The 22124-nt window shown below is 40.2% G+C and overlaps 1 protein-coding gene across 1 annotated transcript in view; it reads right to left on the bottom strand.

The window, feature by feature from the left end:
• Window positions 1-950: 950 nt before the first annotated feature.
• Window positions 951-22124, bottom strand: part of EHF (ETS homologous factor) — a 33963-nt gene continuing 12789 nt past the window's right edge. The window contains exons 2-9 of the mRNA XM_048308250.1: window positions 16491-16590; window positions 13788-14033; window positions 13408-13467; window positions 11004-11072; window positions 10845-10913; window positions 7828-7887; window positions 5236-5431; window positions 951-4412 (exon numbers count right to left, since the gene is read on the bottom strand). Of these exons, the coding sequence (XP_048164207.1) occupies window positions 4313-4412; window positions 5236-5431; window positions 7828-7887; window positions 10845-10913; window positions 11004-11072; window positions 13408-13467; window positions 13788-14033; window positions 16491-16587 (897 nt within the window). The 5' untranslated portion in view covers window positions 16588-16590 and the 3' untranslated portion in view covers window positions 951-4312. The remainder of the gene's footprint in view (window positions 4413-5235; window positions 5432-7827; window positions 7888-10844; window positions 10914-11003; window positions 11073-13407; window positions 13468-13787; window positions 14034-16490; window positions 16591-22124) is intronic.

Here is a 22124-nt window from a genome sequence, read left to right on the forward strand (position 1 = left end):
TGGACATAATATTGGAGCCCCTTTGAAATTCCAGGTTCAAATATAGGCTGATTCAATATAGACTGAAAACTTCTAGAGCCACCATCCTTGAACACCTATATGCATAATTTCAAAGGCAGGGGAATCACTCCCTTGCTTAAAATTATGCACTTTTGCAGATTATAGAGTGTGATGGTGTGACTTGTCCTGTTGCAGTGAAGCTCCTGGTTGAGATTCCAGCCCAACTCCAGACGTGCTGGCACAGCAGCAGGCTCAGCTGCCTGTGTCAGACTCGCTGCTCTGCACCACCTCGTGCTGCCAGCCCGGGACACCCAGCCGGGCAGCACAGGGGCTGCAGGGTGGCCCCTCGCAGGCCACACACAGCACCCTCGCAGCCGGCTGGCACAGCCACAGTCCCCAGACTGCAAATGCCACAGGGGTCTGCCTTGACTTGCTTTTAATTATAGGCGTTTTCACTTTTTTACCTCAAACTGCAGAGTAAATCGGGAGAGATGGCCCCTTTTTGTAGCCACCACTTGGATGGAAAAATAACACGAGGGACAGAATTTCATCGTTTTAGCTGCTTTGATTCAGTAAAGGAAATGCTCAGTGTGAGTAATGGCATCCTTAATCAGCCTAGCCCTTGCACACACTTCAAAATACCTTGAAGTTAAATCAGTGCTGAAGTAAGGCCTTTGTTCAGTTTAGCAGCCAAACAAGAAAGGCAATCTAGCTGTGTTGACATAATCCATTATTTCAGTGAGGCCTGTGAGACACAAAACAGGTTTGGAAATCCAATATCTTCACAACAGATGGGCTATTCAACATATTAGTAAATTTAAGCCATTGGATTTTGTTGTAGTTAGAGCAGTCCTTTCATCAATATTGAAATATTCGTCAGTACTGAAAGAATTCACATTAGTCACTTCCAATCACAAGACATAAAAAAGGGAAGATAAACATTATTCAAATAATTTCTTTCATGAGTGTTTTATTTGAATTTATATCATATTCACAAAAATAGAAACAGTCTTTAGAACCATTTTGTGAATACATTGTCTCCAAGCTGAGATTTACAATGGCAATAGTGAAATAGCTAACTTGGATTTGTTTCCCCACGTAGACATTGAAGACGATGCTATGAGAAGCAAGCAGGAATTATGCAATGTGCTGCAGAAAGAAAGACGAAAATGTAACTAAACATTTTAATGTCTATGTAGTTCAACAGCCTACATACAGTTTCTCAGGATGTTTTTAGAGCAAGTTGCTCTAATTTTGTGCAGAAAATGTTGAGAGTGCTCATGCCAACCCTTTGACATTGTGATTTGCATGTAACTGTATAAATACAATATACTTTCCTATCTAGAGCTTTATACATATGAAAAATTATGGTACAATAAAAATCTATACACATGGTGCTACCAGTTCAGCAGCTGCTAACTTAAAGGATACATCTAAAAATATGATTGCTCAGCCTCTGAAATACAAAATAAAAGAGCAATCAGAAATGCTTTTTGTTTAAATAGCAATTTACATAAAAATTCATCTCTTCATTTTCTCCGTTTGCTTAGGTCTGGTAAAAAGACTCTCTTTGGTTGGTTGCATCTGTCCTTGGCAAGAACTGTAGTTTTAAACAGTCCTTTGTGTTTGTCTTAGGCAAAGGTTAATATATTTGTAAAACAGAGTAAATGTTGGCTGGCTTCTATTCCAACTTTGTGCTATTGTAATATTGAATGACGAGTACCTAGTACTCTGCAAAGTTCTGCAGGGTGGAAACAGAACTTGCATGATTTCCACATGCTGAAAGATGTGACAGTGGAAGACCATTTATACTGCATCCCAATGTAAACCACTCTCTCAATTTATACAGTATGCTTCTAAGTACAGTTTTATCTTTTGAAACCTTTACAGGCAGGTTTAGCTGCTGCTCAGCAACCAAGTGGTGACACGCATATATCACAGGTTTGTTTTATCTCCCAAGAAATTTTGTGAGATCAGGTAGAAAGCAAATTCATGAAGTATTACAATCCATTGCTATAAGATACATGTTAACCTGAGATTAGGTAGAACTACATTGCAGATTTGTGACAGTACCACTGATCTCAGATTTTCACCCAAGGTGTGGAGGTGAAGAGCATGGAGCAAAGGGCTACAAATAACCATCAGGCAGGGGGAAGAAATGGTCTTACAAGCAAAGTGAAAGTGCTCTTCTCATCTGGTGGCCTGATTCTTGTTCTATCAACTACAGAATGATGGTAAAGGAAGTGAAATGTAGCAAATTAAGCTAAAAAATGAAATTACTGAGTTGCGCAAAAGCAAGCAAGGCTAGCACAGACAGCCAAATAAAAAAAACCAACAGAGATAGACTGAGAGAAAAAAATGCTTTGAAGTACACAGGCTTATTATTTGATTTGTAAATAAGATGAACCTCTCTCCACCCAGGTTATGAAAAGTAAAAATTGTCATGTATGGGTAATTGATGGTGACAGCTCTGGCATACAGAGTGTAGGAGGTGGTGTTATTGTTTAACATGCCCTACATGTGTAGATAACAAGTTAGGCTCTCATGTTTGCCTACAAATTGTTGCTAAGCACGTTTTATACCCTTTATATTGATACTTCTGTTGTCTCTTAGTTTCATCTCTATTTCCTTTTAAGACAAACAAAAATGGAATAACCTGCAACCTCCAGCTGTATTTTGCTGTATTTCAAGCTAATATGGATTCAAACCCAGGGGATGCCTGAGGAAATGGATACTGGATGGATTGAATATTCTTAATTTTCCTTTTTTTTCCCTTTTTCTTTTTTTAATCCTGGACTTCTCAGTCCCTGCTATTGTTTCCCAAACTCCTCATCCCTGAAAAAGTGATTTGAAAATGATCTTGGTTTCACCTCTGTTAACATCACCAAGACAATCCTGTTTCTCAACTCCCACATCTCACATAGTCAGTGACCTGGTGAAGTGCTGCCTCCTCTAGTTTTTATTTCCCTATGTTCTGTATATGCTCAGTGCTGGCAGAAAGCATTTGTGACTTGGAGAAAGGAAAAGCTGCCGAGGAACGCTCAGTGTCTGCATAGCACTGCTAGAGGTGAACCCAAAATACTGACCCAGATCTGAATGTCCCTAAAATCTCAGTGTCTTTATGTTGATGGGGTTTTCCCTCCAACTAAGAATCCCAAGCACAACTGACAAATACAAGTACAGTATAGAGTTAGACTTGAGGAAAGCAAAGGGAACTAATACTTTACACACAGTTTAGCTTTGCATTTCTCAAAGTTTTTTTGAAAGTATCTGTCCAAGTGAGACTTGACCTTCCAGGAGGACCACAAAGCTTGAAGTAACTGGGGAGACTTCTTCCTCATGCCATGGGATTAATAAATGTTCTGCTTGCCCACCTCCTCACTGCTTCATATGGCACAGACTTGAAAGCTTTAATTAGAAGTGCAAGAGGGTGAGAGGACTATTAACATTCCTACTGGGAAACCAGTGCCTTTTAATAAGTTTGCCCAGTCAGAAAACAATCTTCCTTCAATAGCTTTTGGTCCCCAAGGTTGACTCTTCCAGCAGTTCACCCCAACAATATTTAGTTAATAACAAATAGCCTTTTTCCTGGGGCGAGCTGAATGCTCTTTGGAGGTTAGGGAGGACACTGAGAACCAGGTACGGTCTGGTCCTAAATGTCTGCCTACAAAAGAAGGTTGCAATGGTGGAGGTAGTATGGGCTCTCCAAAAAAATGCTGACAGCCACCTTGCAAAGCCGCTGTTCTCGTGGCTGGGATAAGCCAGCTAAAGAGGAACCCACTGTCTAATTCAAGAAAAGCAGCTGAAAGCCAGAAAAGTATTAAAACACTCAGAAATCAGAGGTGGGAAGGAACAAGTGGTATTAGCCAAGGAAAGTTATAAACCATCTGACTGTGGAAGAAGGCTACTTGGCTCAGAGATGCTTTACTGTTTCCTCCACTTATAGTTGCCTTCCAAAGTGGATTATCATACTCCCTAAATGCCCTAGAATTTAGTTCCTTCCCTTTCTTTGCATGACTCATAAATCACATTATGCCTGTATGATTTAAAAAAAAAAAAAAAGGAAAGCTTCACAAGAAGGGAAAAATAATCATAATTCTATAATGTTAACTTATATCACAGAAAACTGTGTACATTTTTTCCCCATACAGGACATACTTCAAATAAAATAATTTTAACACCAATAATGATAACGTTCTTTCTTCCCGACAGAAGTAGAATTGTTTTTTCATCCCAGTTTGGTACATAAATATAAGAAAATAGTCCTTGAATATTTACATCCGTGTGTTTTAAATGTTATTTCTTGATAGATTTAATTCTCATTTTCTCTCCAACCACGGGCATTCTTTCCAAATTTATATACTAGTCTCCGACCATCCACGCGCTCCAGGATTTCTCTTTTATAATAGTATCTGTTAAAATAAAAACAGAAAAAGACATAAAAATAAATTCACCTGTAGTCCTAAAAGGCCACTGCCAAATAGACAATCCCTTAGCCAGACTACAAGGTCTTTATTTTTTATTGAGAGATATATATAATACCTAAGATCATTATAATTAAATGACAAAGAAGGAAAAATGGATGCTTTCTTTTTACTTTCTATTAATTAGCTTCTGAGTTTGAATTTCACCGTATTTCACGTCAAAGCATATTGCTAAATTTATCACACACTCATGAGATTTCATGGGGATTTTTTTCCAGATAAACCAGGATCTGAAAATCAGACCAGGAAAGAACCTCAGCTTCCTTTTCAAAATACCTTTTAAAGTTTCAGAGATTATGCAAAAATTCTCAAAATGTTAAATCAAAGAGGAAAGAAAATCCTAACACCTATTTTAAGACAATGGATGTGGGGTATGTCTAGTTTCTGAACACTGCTGGAAATAACAAGGTCTCCAGCTATTACTGGGCCATTTAAACACTCTCAGTTTAGTAGTATGTGAACTTTCAGGTTTCTGCAACCATATTCCCTTCCTAATTTGGTTGTTTGGATGGAGGGAAACAGAATTTATATATATATATACAATTATTTCTGTTATATGTATTATATATTACACAGAAATAGGAGGAGAAGAAAAGACAAAGAACGAGATGCTACAGTCTCAAAATTAGAGTGAGACACTGTCAGAGAAAGCAACTGGTGCTGTTGACAAATCATTTTTAAAAGTCAAACAAATTCTCCATCCAGTTTGTCTGTGTATGTGCCACAGTCTTCCTCAGCAACTCCAGCTCACCTCATAGCCCGGCTGAGTTTCTCGTAAGTCATGCTGCTATTGTTCTTCTTCTTTCCCCACAGCTGAGCCACAGCTTCAGATTTTAAAAATCTGAAGACACCTTCTGACCGATCTTCCCACTTGATTAATCCTGGGTTTTTCTCAGGATTGAGAAGAATATCACGAATAAATTCCCAAAGATGAGTTCCTCGAGGATCTGAAAGAAGAAAGGGGCAGGAAGGAGTTTTTCAAGAGCTCTCTGGGCTATTCTTGCAATTTTTATGTCATCTATGGAGGGTGAACACTCAGGCCATAATTTCTGGAGCACAGGACCCCCACCTCAGAGATATACAGGTGAAAAACACTGGCAGCCTTTACACTGGAAGTAAGTGTCAGCCTCTGGCAGTCTGAGCCCTGTGGCAGGCAGGTAGGGGCCCCAGCAAGCAGGGGAAGCAGAGTCCAAACCACCCACTGCTTCCTTCTGCCTTTGGCACTGTTTCGCCCTGAAGAGAACATGTTTAAGCCTTCCCCTCATCTCATTTGCCATTTCTGCTGATCCCCGTCTACAGCACGGCGTGTACCCTGATATTATTGTGCGGCACATGAAACAGCCGAGATTACCGTGAAGCAGGCACCGAACCTCCATGCATTTAAAAGGCAGACAGAAGGCACAGGAGGTGAATTGCCATTCTGCATGAATAAGTAAGAAGGTGTAGAGTGGATAGAGGGATAATGACAAAACTGGCCAGCCAAAATTTTATGTAAAAGGAATACTAAAAAGTTTGACCATGGTGTAGAAAAGACAAAAACAGATCTCCAAGTTCAACAGGTAGACCTCCCAGTTTAAGCACAAATACATCTCACAGTTACTATAAAGATGGTACCAGAAAGTCCAGGTCAAAAAAAAGAAAAAAAAAAAAAGAAGGCAACAAGTCAGATGAAGTAGTTTACAAATGAATAACAAACACAGTGACAAGGTGAGCCAGAAAGACAGCAGTCCTTTGGTCTGACTTCAAAAGCATGCAATTAGACCAAATTTAGAAGGAAACAAGCTAGTCAAAGATGTGAAGGTAACTTGAAAATGGTATACAGTGCAGTGTAAGTAGAATTAGATTTCAGTCAACTAATCTAACTAATTTTTCTTTATTATTATAATTGTTTTCTGGACCCCGTAAAATGCGGTGGACCTAGCCTATCTAGGCATCGGTAACTTATGGTCATGATACAGAGCAGTACTGAAGAAACTGGAAATGAAGGGGATTAGCTCATACTGCCAATGTGACCTGTTTTGTATGCCCGGGCTGTAATTGAGTTCTTAGAATCACAGAGTATCTCAAGTTGGAAAGGACCTATAAAAATCATCAAGTCCTACTCTGCTCCTCGCAGCATGTCCTAGAACTAAATCACATAACTAAGAGCATTGTCCAGACACTCCTTGAACTCTGTCAGGCTTGGTGTTATGACCACTTCCCTGGGGAGCCTGTTCCAGTGCCCAACCACCCTCTGGGTGAAGAACCTTCTCTATCATCCAGTCTAAACTTTCCCTGGCACACCTTCACTCCATTTCCTCATGTCCTATCACTGGTCACTAGAGAGAGGAGATCAGCACCTCCCCCTCCACTGCCATCCCTGAGGAAGCTGTAGACTGGGATGGGTGACCCTTCAGCCTTCTCTTCTCCAAGCTGAACAAGCTGACAGACCTCAGTTCTTCACAGGTCTTTCTGCAGACCAGTCCTGTCTAATCCTTTCAGTAACAACCTTATTATACACACACAAAAAAACTCACCCAGATATCTGTGTACAGACATAAAATTCAGGAGTTCTGTTTGGGCAAAGTGGCAGAAGAGAGTAAAAAGAGGAGTCAGGAAGAGAAATAATCTGGAGGTCATACTGAAACAGGATGAACCCAAATACCACAAAATGCAGCGAAAGACCAATATTAAGCTTTTCTATTATAATCAGGGAATTGCACAGGATGCAAAAGACATGCACAAGATACTTCAGCATAAAAAAATCTCAATATATTAATAGAACAATGTACAGAAATCACAATTATGGTAACCTGTCTCCAGCGTCAGGTTGAATAAAAACTAGCAGAAAATGTAGGTGAAGGGAGTGGAAAGACTGTTGTATCAGGGGATAGCATGGTAAGATTGAGGGATAGGTGCTTGCTTGTGATGTCATGCTTGAGAAGTTCTGCAAGGCGATGCTGAGCAGGGTCTGTGGTGTGTGCTGCACCTGGCAGGCACAGGCGAGCATGACTGTGCCCACGCACAGGCCCTCCTGATTTAATCCTGGGCCTTCCTCATCATTCCTCTACTCCACTCCACCGGCCCAGCTCAACACAGGGCAGAGGAAGCTGGTTTCTGGTTGCTTCCCCATAGGTCCTCACCAATAAAAACAATTTGAAAAGTTTAACAATATTGAGTCAAAAAATGATGTAAACAAGCAGTACTAGACAGTCAGATCATTGGAGAATTGAATCACAATAATGATTTAATGAGTTTTGTGTTCAAAATACTTCCTCTTCCCTCTCAAATAGGATCTGATTTTCATTTGTTTCTTTTTCCTTCAATCAACTAACCACCATCATAAGCATGGATGTTGACTTACTGTGCTTCTTGGTGTGCGACTTTGGGGTATGATCTTGAGATTTTTTTGCGTCTGAAGAGTCTGCAGAGAAAGAAAATGAAAGCTATTTGTAAATTTGATGAAAGGCTTTCCACTGACTAGCAGGTTGAAAGAAATAAAACCACAAAAAAGAACAAATATCTCTTCTAAAGATAATCACTTTTCGGAAGGCAATCTAAGTGAGGAGGGAGAGTTTTGTTTTCTGTACTATATGTTAATCAGCACACTTCTCAAAGAGGCCATTGATGAATAAAGAATGAATGCAGAGGTAAACATTTGGCTTTTGAAACGTAAATTTGATTAACAAATACCTCACCTCATGTTATGTGTGAGAGAGAGAAAAATAGGATGATCACATCTGTAAAAGGAATCCTGAATTGTCCCATTATCTTAGTCTTTGCTGAAGCACGTATCTTTGGGGGCTTATTTGTTCCTGAAGAGATGATCTAATGGGAAATGTATGTGCTGGTACCAATGCACAGAACACCTACCTGACTAAAACATAATGAACTGGCACAGCACTGCTGTTTAGGGGGGTACGGTGGGGGAAAGGGGCTGCACTGGAAGGAGTTTTTGGCAGCAGGACAAGCATATATTTTTCTGTGGCTCAGAGCCATAGGAACAAGCCATTTCTCATCAATGGTACTTTATCACCTGCAGCCAGACAGAGGAGGAATAGAGTTTCTGGCACAAGCATTTCTTCAGAAATGAAAAAAAGAAGTTCTGCCTGTTCATGACTGTAACCTACCTCGCAGTCTGCACGTTCAACCCTCCCGCCCCCAAACCACCACAGCCTGGCTCTGCTCTTGTACTTAATGAATAGCTTTCATCTGATTGCTCTAAGTCTCACAAAATCTGTGGGATAGACCTGAGAGGGAGCCCCTTCTGTGTTTGCTTTTCAGCATACCTTGTCCCTGAATCCCATAAAGCAAAGCTTAAGGTCCCACGCATGTTTTCCCAGCTTCTATGAATGTACAATTATCATACTTTTCATGGAAACCAGGCATTTGCATGGGAAAATGACTCACAGGAAATATTTATTTGCATAGAAACTTGTCAGATTTGCACAAGCTACTGCAATAACTGCATGTGAAAAGGTAGATGCAAAGTTATTCACACACTTGCTTTATTCATACATAACTGGAAACATAAACTGAACAAGGCCCATGGGGATGGGCCTAACCTCTGCTATTCTGCGCCTGATAAATTACTGTCCTTGACCCCCAAGCAGCAAACGTGCTCTGAGTCATTTTGCTTTCCCACTCTCAAAAAGCATGAGCTAGCCTGAACCTCATTCAGCTTGGAGGGGGGTGTGGTGTGGGGGAAGTAAAATGAGGCTTATTTCACTGCCTTTCCTCAGATTATGATTCCCCATATGTTATTAAAAGCCTGTGGGAACTCCAGGTACGGACTGCAGGACCCAGTTCTTTATTTGCCCTCATATAAATCCTTCTCATTTTAAAATCCCACAATTCGCTTGCAAATGTTTGTTATGCTCCGCTTAGCTGGAGATTTATTCTTGGAACTTCAGTTGCCTTCTGCCCAGCCAGTGATTTATTCTGGATTTTAGCTGTGTAAATAGACTCCTGTTCTGCCACAGCTCCTACACAGAGACTGGTTTCGAACATGCCGTGTTAGGAGGCTGAGGCCTGACAGATGAAAAGAGTTATGATGCAGTTTCAACAAAGCCGTCTTGCAAAACTTTTGACAAAAGGTTACACATGATTTGCATATGATTCAGGAATGAGCCATTTTTTTACGGGATATACAAATTTAGTTTTTACAGGAGGCTGTGCCCTTGGCGTGCCACCCTAGCTCTAGGCTTAAGCAGTCAGCGGATAGACACACCATGGCAGGATCCGGACACGTCCCCAGCCCTTCAGAGCGCCCTGAAATCCCGGTAGCCATCTTGTGAGAGTGGGCGGAGGTGGTGGAGAAAGCAAACAGGGTGTTTGGTTGGAGTTTTTTAAGGTTTTGTGGTTTTCTTCTGGTCAAGTTTTCTCTCTCTCCTTTTTTTTCTTTTAATTTGTAGCTGAGAGCATTAGTTTAAACTGTATGTCACGTGGCAAATGCAGCTCTGGAGGCTGGAGGCGCAGGGGATGGCGGGCACAGGGGCCGGGGCTGCTGCCCATATGCACAAGCACAGGGTTGCCCCCAGGGCAAGGCCTCGTCTACAGCAACTGTGCTCTCCTTTCTTATCCTCCCAGGACTTCCACTGCTTTCTCCCTCAGATCTCTGCTTAACTGCCTCCTAAGAAGAACCCACCTTTCCCTCCCCACTTTCTTCCTCCCCTGCCATCTCTGCTTCACTCTTTTCCCACTGCCTCACTCTCCCACCTCCGGCCTGGTGCCAGCCCCTGGGACAGGGCCCACAGGGCCTTTGACACGTGTGAACAGACTGCGCTTTCACCAGGCATTACAGCAAACAGGTTTGCCCTTTCTCCTGCCCTTTAGCAGGCACGTTTTTACTCTCCCTCATGGAAGGCAAGGGAGTTTCAGTGAGTACCCTGCAGTCAGCTGAGAAAGGCTGCAGGAGGAAGCCCTTGTGCCGGTGCATTTGGGCACGGGGCTTGGTGCCTGCCCACAGCCAACCCGGACCTGGCCCCAAACCCAGCAACCTACTCAGCATGAATCACGGGCACCTCTGGGGAGGAATAGGGCACTCGTTTGCCCATACCACAGAAAAGCATGGTGTAGCTGGAATGTCTCGTCTCTCCAGCACTAGAGTTTACCCCTTTGACTCAGTCACTTTAAAAGATATGTGGAGATTACAGATTATTTGATCATCTCTCTCTTGACAGAGAGAAGACAGAAGTATTTCTTTAAAGAAACCTATTGTAATAATGACAGCTAATAAATCTGTCAGAATCATCATTGCTTAGTTTAAAATTACGGGAGGCTCAGATCTAATCCTACAACAGAACACCACAGAGACTATTGCATGTCGGTAGCTCTGGGACAAGTGACAAACAATTAAAAATATAATTACAAGTTTCTTACCAGAAGATTGGTGACTAGGTGTCATCATGGAAATCTGAGCACGACAGAATGTTTTACTGTCCAATAACTCTGGGAATTAAAAAGAAGATGTTTAAACTAATAGCCTCAGACAACAATAAAGCCATCTCAGAATGCACGAAGTATTGTGATGTTAGTTACCTACTGTGCTACCATAGCCACTGTCATAAAGATAGTTCTCTTCTTTCCAGGACACCATCAATGACGGATCTGAAGGCAAAGGACCAAAAGGAAAATCAAATTACTAAGAGAAAATTTTTTAGCACAGAGGTAAGTATTGAGCACAAAGACAATTAAGAATGTGCAAAAAAAAAGTTGTCAAGGGAACCAAGAAGTGAAGGGGCTAAGTACAAAATTATTACCTTTCACTTAAATTATGCATGGAGTTTTGCATATTCAGGCAAATGTATTTACACAAAGCACAGACTTTCAGAAATAATGTAGTATGCTCTTCCTTTTCCTGACTAATATATCACTTATGCCTGGCCTTGGAGGAGGTTTCCTATGCCAGATCAACTCTAATTCTACCCAATCCAGTCCTGAACTCTCAGCCCCTGATGATTGTGACAGTGCATTGGAGCCACAGAGATGAAAGTGTTCTCAAATATCTAGTAAAACAGAAGGATGCTTATGATGAGTACTTATTTCTATAATGGTAGAACTCGAAAGTCCTCTCTGAAACAGAGCTTCATGTTTAAGCACATAGTGAGAAACATCAAAGCCTAATCCTAGATGAAGGGCCATTTTATTCCAGGCACACCAAGTCCCCATCCTTAACCTAAAAACCACCTTCATCATTAAAGAGGAATAATTTTTAGTGACCTTCTGGTCATATGGATCAATATAAGCAAAACAGAAGTATTGTCTTTATGACCTGAACACTGGTCTGGAAATTATTTCCTTCACAGTGCATTTTTAAGGTCAGAAGCCTTAAAAATCTCTTTTTCTTTTGAAACTAGGTCAAAAAGGATGAGATACAAGGTTCAAATCTAGGTTAAACCTAATTTTTTTCATGTTCATATAAATGAAATCAAAAACCCCAAAATGAGTTACAGGTAAATCATCATGTTTGGCTACGTTACCACTTATGACATAGGAATTCAGCAGGCATGCTAACTAACAGCTGCATGTTTGGGCACCCAGAGCTTGCGTTCCTACAACAGCACACACCCTTTGCTTGCTTGGACACCTGATCTGCCTAATGTTGCCTCTGAAAACAGGCCTTACCCAGCCAGAACACGGGGACAGTGTTTACCTTCCCATTTTGGCCTTTTTCAGTATCCATGTCTTTGCAGCTGTGATGATTTACTGGAGTGAGCCGGGCTTCCCCTCAAAACCACCAGCCCTGTCCCTGCTGCCTCACAAGGAGCCCAGCAGCCCTAATCCACAATTCCTGCTCCCCCACATGCAGCGCCCACTCCCACTGCCCGTGGTTGGCATCACCAGAGCCCTACCAGGCCACTCCTGACTCAGCACATCCAGGAGGAACCATCCATCACTTAGTCCTTTCCAGGATGTGCAGCTGAGGTACTTTGCCCTCATCTCTAGTAGGAGGAGGAAATAGTATTATACCAGGATCTCATAAATGGGGACTTAAAAGGATTACTGGAGCTGCCTCTATGGAAAGCAGCGAGGCTGCCTCATGCACAGCTCCCATATGGGACAGGCCAGGAGTGGACTGCAGATTGCAATCCTTGCCTGCTGCAAGGAGAAGGTGGATAGTGTCCCTGGCTGGAAAGGCTGGGCTCCAGCAGGTTAGTTGGATAAACAGGCTGACAGTATCTGTTGGAGATGCCACATGCAACAGATCTGTATTTGTTCTGCCAGCAGATATCAAAACGTGGCTCATGGACACACCTACATACAAAGAGGCTGGGATTAGTGGGATAGACAGTGTGTGGATATGGACAGGTGTGATCTGGCAAAGGAACCAGGAAAATAATTGTGCCTAAAGAGAACGGTTGAACCAAGCTGAAGTTCTTTTCTCAGTGAAACAAAGTCCTGGGAGGAGAGGGATCTAGCTATGAACACACTCAGAAACAGAATAGCAACAGGAAAAATGCAGATTTGATCAAAACAAACTACTGCCTGAATTTCAGTTTCATTGAAACATGAAGAAATTAAAATGTAACATTTTGGTTTCTCTTCAAGCAGTTTTTTTTGGAAATGTCCTCCAGTTTCAAACATTAACAGCACAATATATTCTTTCTTTCTTTCTTTCTTCTGAGCATATTGTTAATAGTTGTTTTGAAATCTGCTGAAATAAGCATAGAATGAAGTCCTCTACAAAGCTGCCTCCATTGAGCTCCTCAAACTAGTCCAAACTCTGAACATCAGTGTAGACTGCTGATACTGCAGAGGTTTCCCAGGAAAAGTGGCCACATGCACATGGTATTACCTGAAATGTCAGAAGTAGGCACTGACTGACATTTGTATTACTTCTTTAATTCTGCACGATACACTTTCCATTTTTAATGCCATTTTTATTTGTCTCTCTTGGAAGGTCCCCCCTTTTCAAAAGACAATTTACCCAACTGCTACTCACCTGTTTGCTCTGTCTTCACAATGACATTATGAGATTGGTACATGTCACTTCCACACTGGCCTGCAAGAAAGCAAATTGGCAGATAGTAGGTATGAGAATGAGCACAGAGGAATCAAATGTATTAGCTCCAAGCAGCAACTTCTACACCTGTGCCAGAGGGCTGCTTTTGGAACGGGAAACATACTGTCTCCTCTTGGTCCTTCAGATTTCTGCCTTAAGTCATATCTAAGAAATTTAGCAATACAGTAAATGAGCTGTAAGCCAAATAGAAAACATAGCAAATGTAATCTGCCAGGCAGGTCTCTGGGGAACGTAAGTGACTTCTGAAGATCTCAGAACTCAGACCGCTGTACATGTGTCTCTCTCTAGTATCTATTTACCATTCCATTTTAGGTGCTGGAGGTTGCTGTAAAGCAGTTGTCCTGCTGTCCCAGCTGCCTGAGTGAATTCCTGCAGGCTCATACTACACAGATGTTCCCCATTGATATCAAACTCCTGGAAAGGTATGCAGTTGGCATCCAGTTGGTTGGTATCAAGGAGGTGCTGCAGCCACTCCCAGACTTGAAACTTAGTCCAGTACTGCGGGTGTATTTCATGCCACTGGGTTCCATAGAAGCTACTGGATACTGGAAAAGAAAAAAAAATATTTACTCTCTCTGATAGCATAATAGTCACCAGCAATAAAGATCTATAGCCAAACTGCACACCTTGGAAGTCTACAGATCTAGATGCTTTTCTCAGTGCTTAACACTGGCTCCGTAGCTATTGCTAGAGAAGGTATTGCGGGGCTTTTGGCCACAGTTCTACAACTAAAAATTGGGCACTATTTCATTACACGTCTTGGCTGACTGATTTGCAGGAATTAACTTTTTAATGTTGGCTAAATACACCAAAATTCTCTGAGGGAGGATACATTACAGAAGTACTGTTGAAAAGGGGTATATGGGAAAATGATTTTATTGTATCAGAAAATGATGGAAAAGCCTTCCAAAACTCTCATAAGGTAACATGAAAACTTCCTTTGAGTAAGAACTTAGTAAGAGCTGAATATGAATTGTGGGGTTAGAAAAGGGAAGGTTAAAAGCTAAAGCACTCTCATACTGCTCCATGGTAAAAGCCTATCAGTGTGGGCCATGGTTTCATGACAGAGTTGGCATTCTGATGGATGAACATTATTGCTGTATTATGTACAGTGGTTTCTGAATGTAGTTGTAAAACTCATTTTTAGTTATGGAAGCTGTCTAACGTTCTTGTTAGAATGTCTGAGTCCTTTCTTCGCAATCTCTTAAACTGCTCTCAGTTGTATGTCATTGCATGACAATAATTTACATGTGCAAATGGAAGAAATTGTACATGGGATGGGATCATTATGTAAGATAAGAGCAAAGGCAGGACTGCTTTGGTCTGTCCTCACAGAGTTCAGTGCAATTTATTCCCTGGGAAAGGAGGAAAACAGACTAGGCCAGACAGAGGTGACGGTGAGATAAAATGTTCACAAGTGCATGAAGTGTTTAAGGCTGAGGGAATGAGAGATTGCAGAAGGAGGAGAGACTGCCATGGCCTAGCTCTGCAGTGGCCCCACTCCAAGATATGGCAGCAATCTGTTCCCAGTCTCCTCTAGAATAAGACTAACCACACAGCAAGAAATACTGACAACAGTGGATATTGCTAGAGGACCACAAGCATCAGAGTTGGCACATTTTAGGAAATCACCTTAACTCAGGTGCACTAGACCTCAGGTCTCTTCTGCTGAGATACAGGACACAGTTTCCAGGTAACACAAAAACAATCCCCACAGTTGTTTAGCCTTCTTTACCAGTATTAGCCAACAAGGCCTGTGTTAAGTAACTTAGGGAGTTTGCAGGACTGTTCTTCATCCTCCTGTTGAAGGATTTGGGGAATGAGTGTGGAAAGTATTAAAAGTGTGGCATGTCAGAGAAAAAAGGTTTGCTGGAGCTGTCATATATGCCCGGAAAAGGAGGTTGATTTGTATTCCTATCACTTCAGAAGAGTAAAGTGATTTCAGAGGCCACTAGAATCCTAATGTTAGCAAAGATACTTCAGTGAGAGGAAAAAAGTATCTTAGATAAAAAGTAAGTGAAGTGGTGAATTACTGCACAGGCTGGTCTGAGCTTTGAGCTTCCTGTCTCTCTAAAACATAAGTGAATCCTGAGGAGCTTCACACTGGAAATTTGACATAGACCCCCACCGTTTCCACCCATGAAATCCTGTGGGAAAAGTGAAACTCAGATAGAACTTTTTTTCTCTATGACACTGTTATAGACAGAGAGGCACATTCATTAAGCACATGTTGATGTATTCCTGCGTATTTAGAAATTACACATAAAAAAGCATAAGCATTTCATTAAGTGGGAACTTTAATTGTAACTTTTGTTGCAGCATTATTTGGATTAGAAGGATAACTGCAGTATGAGATTGTCTGCTTAGATTTTAAGTTTTATGTGTCCATTGAATAATGAAAAGAATTTTAAACTTATGTCAAGCACTATACATAAAGATATAGGTTTATATATATATTTTTATACTGAGAGAATATATATGAATACATTTTTATGTATGCAGATATATAATCAGAAAACAGTAAGTAGAAAAAAAGAGATAAAATCACAAGCCACAAGCTATCTAGTGCTCTAATGCCAGTCTAATTAGAAAGCTATCTAGTAATTTGAGCAGAAAAAGCAAATACAGCAAAGAAGCAAAAGACTATTCCCCTGGAAAGCCAGAGGGGTGATTAGCATTAAAGAGTAATGTTGGTTCAGAGCAAGCGCAAGGGGTAAAGGTATGAGAGAAAGGATTCTGGACTGAGAAGAGAGAATTTCTGGCACTTTCAACACCATTAAATTTTAAGAAAAAGAGCCAGTAAGGAAATGAACAATAAACTGGTTCCTTTTGCAAGTTCAGCTTTTTACAAATAAAGTAACTGGAAATTTTTCTTACCAGAAGTGAAACTCCAGTAATTTAGTACTACTAAATAATACTTGTACATGTTTAAAGGTGTAGCAGCCCCTTTCCCCTGGCCTCCCTAAAAAGAACACGGCTCAGAGCAGTTGAATTCCTCCTACCATTGCATGTAGAATATCCATCTGTCCAGGAAGGCTGCTGGTGGAGTAGATTGCTGCTGGAATTGATACTCATTCTGCCAGCTCCTTCCAAAATCATGATCTGTAAGTGAATCAAACAGCTTGCTTAGTGAGCGGTGTCTAGTCCAAGAGGTAAATGGCAAAAAAAAAAGAAATCCACTGAAGGTAAAGCAAGGAGGCCAATTCCATTTGCAGAAGAAGATACAACTGAAATCAAGAACATGTTGACACAACCCCTTTTCCACTGCCACAAAATCTCCTTATGATAAACATTACCATGATTAATTTGCATATGCAAGAAGCAAGTTTCTACAGCTGCCCATCCATAAATGAATAATCTGTAATCAGAAAAGAAGCCGAATGAAAAGACAAGGATCCTGACAGAGCAATACACAAAAACTGCCAAGCTTTGAGAAATGAAATACCAAACAGTTTTGCGCTTTTTTTTTTCTGCTTTAAAGAGAAATATGATTTAAACATGTTCTTCTTTTTTCTTTTATTTTTTTTTTAGGAGAGAGGAAGAACTTTTCAATAATTGCAAATGAAACTATACAGTAGACTACACCCCCTGCTCAGAAAATCCTTTGCACAGAAGGCTACACATAATGTTACAGGGAGGTAGCCTTCCCGGGAATATCTTGTCAGCTGACCCAGTTTCTTATCTGATCTGTGTCAGCAGTGTCTGTAACACTTCTTGGTAACAAATATCTCAGATCATACACTTCAAACCACCAAATAAATCAGATGGTCAAAGATCTTGTAAATGAGACAGCCACTGTTATAACAGAATCAATATTTTAGAGTGACACCACCCACAAGACAGTATTCCCTCTTTTAAGCAATCTTTCCTTTCCGTGTATCTTAGCATTAGCACCATGAGTAAAATTGTCCTTTACTTTTTTATACTTAACAAAAACCCCTACTTGTATGATATTCTAGAAAAATATTACATTTATCCCATGTTTAATCATTCCAATGAAAGTATACGAAATTCCCCAGTGATGAGTATTCTTGATGTTTTACATTATCTTTCAGTTGTGTGAAGTTGTAAAGTTTAAAAACATACATTATAACCGAAGATATTATTGAGGAGATTGGGAAAGTAATTTGTTAAATGTTACAAAGGTTTTGGATTGTAATTCTTATATGCACAGGAAAAAAAAAACCAAAACCAAGCCCCTGTTCAAAAATACTGAAAGCCGCAAAGTCTGTAAAAACAAAACATTAGACATCAGGATGGCATGTGCATGCAACCAGCCTTCACCCTAGAATTAAAAAGGTTATGAAATACAAAATGGACTTGTGAAGGACAAAGTCACTGGTCTTGGCTGTTTATCTACTGAGGCCAGTGAAAAAACATCCACAGAGAGCACATCTCTACCCCGTAAAAGCTCATGCCAGCAACCTTTTTTGGTAAAAGAGAAGGAGTCAATAGAAACACTTAACAGCCTTGGTTTTAAAGGAGCAATCTGGAAAGGACTTGGATTGGCTTTTTCCTCTGTCATTTAAAATAAATCATGTAACTTAAAAGTTACAAGTATCTATTTTCTCCCCTCCCACCCCTCTATCCCCCTATATATTTAGAGAGGGACAGGGAGAGAGAGAGGTTACTGACAATTGCTTAAAAAGCTAAAGCCTTAGGAAGTTTAAGGAAGTTTATCACAGGGCAGGGAATGGTGCTTCACAATATAAACTAGTTTAGGGTTTTTTTTTTTTTTTTGGTAGCTACACAGAATGGCAAAATCAAACCATGGATGATTTGGCAGTTGCTTTCCACTTTTAATTCTAGCCAAACTGTGATTCAGTGACCACCAGCAAGGAGGATTTAATTTCTCATCGTAGGTATATGGGGTTATAAAATATTTAAAATTGAGAGAGATACTTCTTGCCCCATTGTGGCCAAATGAAAGATGACTATCGCATCAGTCAGTATATTTTTACAAGTTAGAAGACATTTTTTTGCCCTGTGTATAGGCCAAGTGACTTAGTATCGTGAGTGAGAAGGTGTGAAGAAGCATTTGAATTCAATATCATGCCTATAAAGGTGTTCAGCCTATAGCTTATTTAAATTATATACTTGATGTATAAGAACTTTTAAGCAATAATGTATGTTTGACCGTCAATACATACACTTCTGAGGCTGTACAGGTTGATGACGTAACAAGTTATTTTTTTAACTTTGGTTTAAATCATTAAAGACAATTAGGTATGAATGAATGAAATATTAATGAAAAAGACCTTATTACAGTATCAAATAGAGGTGAGGTAGCACACCAGCTATTCCGGGAAAACTATAAAACTTGAGGTTTAGGAAAACACACTTAGAAACTTAGTTTGCTGAATTCACTTGTTTTTAAAAAATTGTAACATGCACTTCATAACTTAAATCCATTGATCTGAAGTCACATTTACAGAAGCTATCTCAGAATTGCAAGTGCTGTGTTATGTGGTTTTGTATTCTGCAACTTCTGTAGTTTCTGGGACCCTACACAGATTTCATAACTTGTGCGAAAGGCTTACAAGTATGTCTGGGGAAACGTGTGCATATGAACTGAAATGATTTCTGTGTAATTTTGTCCTGAAAATTCAGTTAATTCTTTCTTCTTCATAACTAATCAGGTGACTTTCCAAACCAAAAGATCCGATGACACTTTGACTCAACAACTGAAGCTATGGATAGTTAAATAAACCAAATCATGTGTCTTGCATTTTTACCCCAGCAGTAACTAAAACCAATGCATGTTGGAGATCTGAAAAGAACTCTGACAGCCTTTTCCCGAGATTTGGATTTTAGTTATTTTCCTTTAAAATGTCCTCTCCCTGTCACAGTCTAGCAGACAGTTGCTCTTCACCATATCCCTGAACAACATTAATATTCTTTTCAAATAATGTCCATGAAACTTGCTTTACAATTTAATCAATCAACACATCCTGGTTTTGGAAGCTAAATAAATTATCTCAACCAGAATAACTTAATTCATTTCCAGTATCACCTGTAGGAACAATTGTGCCTAAGAGGGAGAATTTACTATATGACATTAATCACAGAAAGAGGACTGGATTTAGCTTTAACCAAAGCTTTGCCAAAGTTCTGTGTATTATTCAAGGAATGAGTTTTTTGGTGTCTTGAAAATTTTCAGGTCACTTCCTTTACATTATGCAAGGGTGTTCCTTATTTGGAAATCATTCTAGCACTTTGCTCAGGTGGAGTATAAAGTCCTACTAACAACTTCCACACCTTTGCTTGGAAGCATACAGCATTATGCTCAATAATATTTTCTGTATGAAAACTAAAGTGGTATTTTCTTCATGTGATCCTGTATATGCCTTTCTTTGCTAAAAATTCATGGAAGATTTTATGCTTACAGCAGTGTCTCATCCCATACTTGAAAAGATTTTGAGTCAGGATATTGGAAGCAGCACGTTCCTCATTAGTTCAGGGCCAAAAGCTCAAACCTCCCCAGTGTACAGACAAACCTGGTTAAAGGGTGTGAAACCTCAAGGGGAAGGACACATAAGATGTTCAGTTTTCTTTTAATTATATTCCATATATCAAAGTGAATTGTGTAACTAATGAAGCCTGGTTTCCTATGAATGTGTATCTTGTGGTTGGATTCTCTAGTGTCTAGTAAGATGTGAGTGCTGATTGAAGTTTTTCCCACGGTTGGGGCATTCATAATATCTCATTGTCTCAAAAGCAGTGAGCTCAAGCGTCACTCTTTCTTTCAGATCAAGTATTAATGGATTTTCCTTCGGTACTTGGCAGCCAGTTTTCATTAATCCTGTAAAAACTTCATATCTCTGGGACTTCTATCCCCATATCAAATTTAATTAAAACTGGCGATCAAACTCAAAGATTGTTACAGGCCAAATGTAAAAGCCAAAAGACAGAAAAACCATGAAAGCCTCATTTCCTCTGGAAACCATGTTAAAAAGGGATTCTAGCTGAGCTGAGATTTTGGCAAATAATACAAAAAGTCTTGAGATCTGTCCCTCTACTATGACATGGTACATTATAAATGAAATCACATATGAAATATCATATGAGTATATAATCACATGTATTTTTATACACATAACACACGTCTATGTCTGTGCACAGCAAGTGTCTGTACACACATTCCCATTCTGTTCCCCTGAAGAGGTGCCATCTCTGGAGTTATAACACTATGCAAATAACACTTTACTCAACCAGCACAGTTAAATATAGCTGTGCACAGATGTTCAACAAAATTCTTTCCAGAGAGAGAGTCCTATTATAAGGGATTAATGCATTTTAAAAAACCAATTCTTTCACCTACATTCATTGTATCAGGTGGTATTCTAAGACCAAACCCTGAAGGCCTCTCTTAGTGAAAGCTCTCACTGGAGTCCAGACGAGCTTTGGCTGAGCCACAACCCAGCAACTTGGCTGTAGCAGGAGGTCATTTGCTCTGCTCTTCTTCTCTTCCATGACCACCTGACCACTCTGAGTAAACAGTGGCAATGGAAAGAGCAAGGAGCCATGGCCTGCCTGCCGAGCAAATGCAGCATTGCAAAAAAACATGTTTACAAATCCTTGAACCTTGAACACTGTATAGTGCACTCTATGCGAATTATTTTATTGCACTACAGGTGTGCTCTGAAAATAAATTACTCTGATCCCCATTTCCACATTCAACCCAATGAATCTTAACATCCACATAAAGAGTTTCTCCTTTCTTTGAACCAGAATCTTTCAAGAACAGCTTATATTAAATGACACAAAAATTTTGAACACAGGAAAGGCAAATAAGCGGTACAGAGAAAGTGACTGAAGCCTAAAGTAGTACAACCAGAGTGATTGCTCTTATACCAATTTGTAAAGTTGCTCATGGACACAACTGTGATGTGAACTAAGGGGACGTGGAAGGGCAGCCCATAGGGGAAAGGGGCCCATAGGGGAAGGGGGCCTCCAGCCATCCCTCTGGTAAAGCCATGCACTCTGCACAAAACACAACAACGACGTCTAGGGCAAAACAGACTGAAACTACTAAGCCATGACTCCACCTGTAAGCTATGCAAAGTCTAGGAGTGACTTCTAGCTGAGACAAGCTCAGTGCAGCTCCTCCTGGCGTGTCCAAAAGGGTGGATCTCTTTTGGCATATTTACCTATGGGATTCTTCCCCATTTTTCCCCTTTTACCATCATGGCTGAACTTCAAATGTAGATTTCACCCAGGCCTATTTTCTTTGAAGTGTGTTATGTACACAGTGAAGACACAATCCCTGCTTTTCAGGGCTTGGAGTTTATGGAACAAGTATCTACAGAGTATGTTAAATATTTTAGATCATTACTGCATCTTGGATTATAGTCAAAGACTTACACAGTAATCTAAAATAAATAACACCAAGTGATAATTGCAACTGAAGAGTAACAAAATCTGGACTTTTAATCCTTTTCTTGAAAAATCAAAAGACTATTAAGTGGGCAGAGTTTTCAAAACATCACAAAGGACATGTACGACACAGCACGTGGACTTGTTTTACACACATGGCTACTTTGGAAACATAAATGCCTTGTACTTGTAATGTATATGATCAATTAGCTGCTTTGCATTCCAACCAGCTATTTTACATCTCCAGTGGTGGTAAGGGC

The sequence above is a fragment of the Corvus hawaiiensis genome, chromosome 6 (assembly GCF_020740725.1).
Source record: "Corvus hawaiiensis isolate bCorHaw1 chromosome 6, bCorHaw1.pri.cur, whole genome shotgun sequence".
Lineage (NCBI taxonomy): Eukaryota > Metazoa > Chordata > Aves > Passeriformes > Corvidae > Corvus > Corvus hawaiiensis.